This window comes from Fukomys damarensis, unplaced genomic scaffold, assembly GCF_012274545.1.
Source record: "Fukomys damarensis isolate Sample0158 unplaced genomic scaffold, DMR_v1.0_HiC HiC_scaffold_32, whole genome shotgun sequence".
Taxonomy (NCBI): Eukaryota; Metazoa; Chordata; class Mammalia; order Rodentia; family Bathyergidae; genus Fukomys; species Fukomys damarensis.
The window spans coordinates 9086473-9092983 of record NW_022900944.1 but is presented as its reverse complement, the minus strand read 5'-3'; the positions used below and the strand labels follow the sequence as shown (position 1 = coordinate 9092983).

General features: G+C 53.5%; 1 protein-coding gene across 5 annotated transcripts in view; it reads left to right on the top strand.

The window, feature by feature from the left end:
- Positions 1–5374, top strand: part of Adgrg1 (adhesion G protein-coupled receptor G1) — a 36634-nt gene extending 31260 nt beyond the window's left edge. For 4 of the 5 annotated variants that reach the window (XM_010638881.3, XM_010638880.3, XM_033757840.1 and 1 more), the window contains exons 12-14: positions 708–816; positions 1737–2005; positions 3116–5373. In XM_010638881.3, coding sequence (XP_010637183.1) covers positions 708–816; positions 1737–2005; positions 3116–3246 — 509 coding nt within the window. In that variant the 3' untranslated portion in view covers positions 3247–5373. Of the gene's footprint in view, positions 1–707; positions 817–1736; positions 2006–3115 lie in introns of all 5 variants that reach the window. The other variant, XM_010638882.3, reaches the window with a different exon arrangement.
- The last annotated feature ends 1137 nt before the right edge of the window (positions 5375–6511 follow it).

Below are 6511 nucleotides of genomic sequence, written 5' to 3'. Positions count from 1 at the left end.
GAAAAAAAAAAAAAAAAAAAAAAAAAAAAAGTGCAGGCTGTGCACTCTGCAGGGACAAGTGGTTGGGACATGTGTGGCTGCCCTCAGATCCTGGTCCACTCGCCTGACTCCCCTGGCAGTGACCCTGCCTGGGGATCCCCGTGGACCTCAGGTATTAGATTGTCTGTGGTTTCATCGCTTTGTTTTTGGCCAAGGATCCTTCTTCTGTGACCTAAACCACTCACATTCCACCCAGATCTCATGGGCTCATGCCATGAACTGCATTGGATATTGCACAGACCTCCAACCTCCACGTGTCCCTAAGCCCTGTGTCTCTCATGGACTCCTCTTCATTGCCCCTCCCATTTCACGGAACTCCTTGAGTTGCCTTTGTGTCAGGTCCCAAGGAACCTTCTGTCCACCTGGGGACAGACATCCCCTTGGGCTGGAGCTTCTGTCCCCTGAGCTGCTACCCCTCCATGTCCTCTCCTCTTCTTGTCCCTCCTGTGACATCTATTCCCATGCAGGGAACAGTAAGCCTTTTCTCCTGGGGCCCCCAGAAGGTTAGAGACCCTCCCCAACACCACAGGAAAGCCCGGCTAGAATAGGCAAGGACAGGGTCCAAGCTTGGGGACTTCCCAGGCAGCTGGCGGCCCCACACCCACCCAAGGGCAGGCAGTGGCCTCACTGGGATGGCAGAAATAAGCTTGGGGCTCTGCCGTCCCCAGGCTTCCCTGTCTTCCTGGTGACACTGGTGGCCCTGGTGGACGTGGACAACTACGGCCCCATCATCCTGGCTGTGCACAGGACTCCGGAGAGTGTCATCTACCCATCCATGTGAGTGGCTGGTGTGGAGGGTGTGGGGTGGGAGAGTATGGGCCTCTGGCTGTAGGGGACAGAGAGATACCTGGGGCCCAATTTGCTATAAGGATTGGCCTGGTGGTGGCTGGAACCCTGGGCTAAGAGTCATGCAGGTGACAAAAGGCCTGGATTGGCCACTCACGTGCCAGGCACCTGGGGCCTGGCCCTTCTTTGAGCTGAGTTTCCTCATTGGTGGAAGAGTAGAGTCCATGACTCCTGCCTTGTGCCCAGGCTGTCTGCCTGCCTTCCTACGCGTGTGGCTGCTCAAAGGCACCTAGTGGGGGGATGATAGGGCTGAAATTCAGACTTCATCCATTCCCTCAGTCCACCCAGCTGGTGCCAACCCTGTCCACAGTCCTGACTGAAACCAGCCTGGCAGCCAGGCTTCCTGGGCTCCGGACCAACACGGGGGAGTGGCTTCCCCTGGCTCTGTGGTTTTGGAGTTTCCAGCCCTTTAAGTCATTCCCTGTGATTTTCCTGTCCCTTACACTATTGCTAGCATTATGTACTTAATGTTTTTCTTTAAATCACCTGACTTGTTAATTTACATGTGCTTTTAAAAACATAAAGCCAACTCCATAAATACAGTGGTGGCGCATGCCTGTAATCTCAGCACTGTGGGAGGCTGAGGCAGAAGGATTGCAAGTTCGAGTCCAGCTCCGGCAACTTTGAATCTTAGCAAGACCCTATCTCAAAGTAAAACATTTGAAAAGGGATGAGGATATAGTTCAGTGTGGAGTCTCCAGGTTTGATCCCAGGGGAGAGAGAGAGAGAAAGAGAAGGTCGAAGGAAATGGGAAGTACATTCATAACCGTGAGTAACTGTCGCAATGTGTGGTGCTGTGGACTTGCAGCCCCAGCCCAGCCTTGTCTGAGCCCTTGCGCCCTGGCCCACAGGTGCTGGATCCGGGACTCCCTGGTCAGCTATGTCACCAACCTCGGCCTCTTCAGCCTGGTATTTCTGTTCAACCTGGCCATGCTGGGCACCATGGTGGTGCAGATCCTGCGGCTACGCCCGCATAACCAGAAATGGCCGCACGTGCTGACACTGCTGGGCCTCAGCCTGGTCCTTGGCCTCCCCTGGGCCTTGGTCTTCTTCTCCTTTGCCTCTGGCACCTTCCAGCTTGTCATCCTCTACCTCTTCAGCATCATCACTTCCCTCCAAGGTAGGTGGGGAGAAGACCCCCAGCTGGGGCAGCTGACCTGTGGGAGCACAGGGCTGGGAGGAGAGGACCTGAGGCTTCCTCAGATGGGCCTCAGTCGTGTTGTGTGCAGGCCCTGTGCTAAGTCCTCAGGCTCCAGCTGGGCGAGAGCCTGGCTCTCATGGAGCTCAGCCCTGGTCGAGGAGGTTGAGTCTGAGCCCCAAACATGCGACCTCGGAGAGAAGGGCAGTCAGAGTGGGCAGTGCTGTGGGCAGTGCCTGGGCCGGGGTGGGAATGCTTTAGGCAAGGTGGCTTGGGGGCCACTCTGTGTAGGAGACAGTTGAGGACAACAGATAGACCCTGCCACGGAGGGATGCAGAGCCTCGTTACTCCCAGTGGGCTCACAGGCCAGATCGGTGTTGCTGGGAGCTCCTTAGGAGTGTGATGTGGCCCACCCTGGACAGGCTGCACAGATCTGCATTTCAGCAAATGCCCAGGGCATTTGTGTGCACTCACAGCTGAGGAGTCCTGGCGTGGGGTGGGAGCTCCAGGAAGAGAGGAGAAGCACAAGCATAGGTCCTGAGTTTGGTCAAGGCTGTGTGTTGGGAGAATGGTGAGGAAGAGCATGGCTAAAGGGCAGCTTGTGAGGGGCAGGGGCAGAGGGCAGGATCAGAGGGGTCCCAGCTTGATACCAACAGAGTCCACCCTGTGCTCGGTCATCCCTCAGTTCTTTAGTTTCTGAGCTAGCCTGTTGTTCCCCCTGAAAGGAAGACACCCACGAGAGTTATAATAAAGCTCACACAGCCACCCAGACAGCACAGGTGTGTCACAGGGCACTCACGTGGGTGGGCTCCAGAACCTGAGCTTACTCCCACCTGGCTCAGCTAAGTCCCCTTCCCTGGACCCCCACGCCTGAGTTTCCTCTTCTATGAGACAGAGTCATGATGAACACGAGTAGGATCCTAAGAGGCCGTAGAGGATACAGAGGTAAGGATCAGGGATGTAGTGCAGCGCCTGGTGCATGGAGGCAGGAAAGGCTGGAGAGGCCTGAGGCAAGGTGGCTCTGGGAGAGGTGAGATGGGCTGGGTGGGCCTCCCACCTGCTGAGCCCGTGCACCTCCACCACTTCCTGCAGGCTTCCTCATCTTCCTCTGGTACTGGTCCATGCGACTGCAGGCCCGGGGTGGCCCGTCCCCTCTGAAGAGCAACTCAGACAGCGCCAGGCTGCCCATCAACTCGGGCAGCACCTCATCCAGCCGCATCTAGGCCACCAGCTCATCTGCCCCATGTGAGGACTTGGAGCTGCCCACAGCCCCGGGCCTGGTCCTAACTGGAGAAGGGCATGGACCTTGGAGAGCAGGGCTGCTGCCTTGGTGATGAGACCTGACCTTGGGGATGACTTGGCTCCCAGGTCTGGCCCCCAAAGGGCTCAGGTGTATATCACCACTCTGGCTGTGGGGACTGTCCCCACAGCCGTCCCATCCTGGCGCTGAAGCCTCATCTTTCCTGACCACACCATCCTTGCTGGAGGTTGGGACCCGCAAGCCTTGGGGTCAGGCCTTTCGGACTTGGAGGCCTGGCACATTCTTACCTCTGTGGCCCTGCCCAGGACAAAAATGTGGCTGTAACTGCTCTGTGCCTGGTGGTCACCATGTAGGATCCTGCAGCCCTGGTTGTTCTAACCCGAGGGGGCACCCAGGGTAGACTGGGAGGGGCAGAGCCTCCAGGAGGAGAGGCCCCTGGAGCACAGCAGCACTTGCCTACCACTGTGCCCAGGTCCTCTGTCCTCCAGCTCCCAGCCTTCCCTCTCCCTTCCCTCTCCTCCCTCCTTCCCTGTGATCACCCAGTCCTCCCCTGACAACTGAGTCCCAGTTTGGGGCAGTGGTTTCCAAGAGCTGCCTGGTACCTGCTGTAAACTTTGGTCGACTGCCCAGACCTTGGCCTGTCCCTGTTGGTCTCAGCATGATGCCTGGGCTGGGCCAGGTCTATCTGTCTGGGCCTCTCTCTGAGTTGCCTCACCCCTGCTCACACCTCAGAGAGGCCTCAGCCTCTCCCGAAGCCTACCTGTGGCCAGAACCGTGTGACAGAGCAGCCTAGTCTTGTTTTCATCCCAACACTTGGAAGGCTGAGGTGTCCTCCTCTGGTAACACTGGTCTGGACTTGACTCACCTAAAGGGTCATCTTTGAATCCTTGCAAGTAGCCGCAGATACACCCACTGCCCATCAAGGTGAATTCTGCCTGTGAACACACACTGGACTCTCGCCAGCCTGTGTTAAGTGTTAGAAACCCAGATGACCAGATCTGGTCTCTCCCCTTGCAAACTCTCAGCCTAGTATGCGAGCTCCAGGCATGGGTCTGGGCACTGCCATTCCTGGCTGGGAATCCAGGGGGACTTCTTGTGGGAGGTGGCATTGGATCTTGTCCTCAGCCATAAAGGTGAGGAGGATGTTTTTTGTAATACTTACTCATTATTTGTCTTTTGATATGAAGAGGAAGTAATGTCTGTTGTAGAGAATTTGGAGACTGTAGAAGATTGTCAAGAAGAAAAATAAAAATCAGCTCTTGTTATTGTCTAAGAAACCAGTGCGAGCATTTTAGAGCATTTTCTTCTGAGCTTTTCCTTGCGCTCCTATTGGAAGCATTGCTGACCCAGATCCCCTTGGGCCAATCAGGAAAAGCAGGGCTGTGTGTGTGGGAAGGGCAGCTGCTGGGAACCTTTCCAGCCTGTGCAATAGGGGAGGAGGAGAAAGGGCTGGGTGGTGTGGGTATCAGTGTTGGGGAGGTGACGGGGAGTGGAGTTCTGGTGAAGTGCAGATTACAGACCCCGCAAGGAGTGGAGCCGGTCACTGCTCGTGGGAAGAGGCCCCATGTAGCCAGGCTGTCTGCTCTTTCTGAGAAACACAGACAATGGTGTCAAAATCCATTGATTTAAAAGTGTTGGCAAATCCAAAACATTCTCTGGCCAAAGCACTCAGATTTGAGAGCTGTATGCGGCCCTTGGCTGGTCATGTGACACAGGTGACCAGGCCAGGGGCCAGACTGAGTGGGCGGGCTACAGCAATGAACCAGAGTGGATTTCCCCCGAAACTCAACCTTAACCTTGTTCTGCTAAATCTCTATTCCTGTCCTGTCAAATGGGCTAAGCAAGAATCTGTCCTGTCCAGGTCACCTTTGGCCATTTGTGTTGTGTGTAAAGTGCCACTGCAAGCTCCTGCTCCCATGCAGTCTTCGGCTCCTCTGCCGCTGCCCCAGGGGAGCTCGGACAGGGAAAAGAAGCTGGAATCCGGGCTTTGGAGGACCAGCGCCAGGTCTAAAAGCGATACTTCTACGTTGTTGGTGGGAATGATTTGGGGTTTTTTGTGAGGTTTTGTTTGTTTGTTTGTTTTTGTACCAGAGATCAAACTCGGGATCTTGCACTTGGGAGGCAGGCCACTGCTAAGCTAAATTCCTGGCAGTGAATGCCTGACAGTGGGAATGTAAATTAGCACAACCACTATGGAAATCAATATGAAGAATGCCCAGCATAGTGGTGCATGCCTACAACCCTAGAGGTCTGGAGCTGAGGCAGGAAGCTTGCCTTGAGTTCGAGGCCAGTCTGGGCTACATAGTAAGTTCAGTCTGAACTACACAGTGAGACCTTGTAACAAAAAAATAAAACAGAAATTAATATGGAGATACTTCAAATAGCTAAAAACAGAAATTTTATTCAACCCAGCTATTCCCCTTCAAGATATCCTCCCAAAAGAGTTAAAAGCATCACATTGCGGTGATACACGTATATCCATTTATAGCAGGACAGCTCACAATAGCTGAACCTTGGAAGAGCCTCTATGTCTGTCAACAGATGAATGGATAAAGAAAATGTGGTACTTACACACAATGGAGTATTACCCTGCCATAAATCAGGATAAACTTGACTGTCCTGGTGAAAGGTTGAGAGGTGCACACAGTGGCCGGCTGGGCATGAGAGAACACACAGCTGAGGTCAGAGTGACTGGCATCCAAACGATGTTCCCCAAGTCAAAACCTTCTTAACTGGAAGGCCAAGGTTACTTGCTAGCCACAACCTACATTTTGTCTGTTCTGTTCAAGGAGGTTTTGTCTCTTTTCACAAGCCTTATCTGCATCAACGACATATCCATAGCAACTCCACATAGTCGTTTTACCTCAATTTAACCATCACGTCTCCAAATAACTATCAGCATCTTTGGCTGGCCAGGAGCTTCGCTGATTAGCACAGGCCACCATGGCGCCCTGTTTTTCTCTCCATAGCACTTCACAGAATATGGGGACCTGCTGCAGCGGTCCCCTATGCCTATGTTCTAGATCTTTAAACAGTTTAATAAATCACATATTTTATTTGGTTTTCTCAAGGGCCTGTGATACATGCAATGATGATCAAATGTGGGGCACATCACACTAGGTAGGGAGTTGGGATAACAATCTAATCGAATGAGTAGAATAAGATGATTCTAATTAGTTTTCAGTAGCATGGTTTGTTCTATCTTCCTAAGAGATCGCTTTTACTCT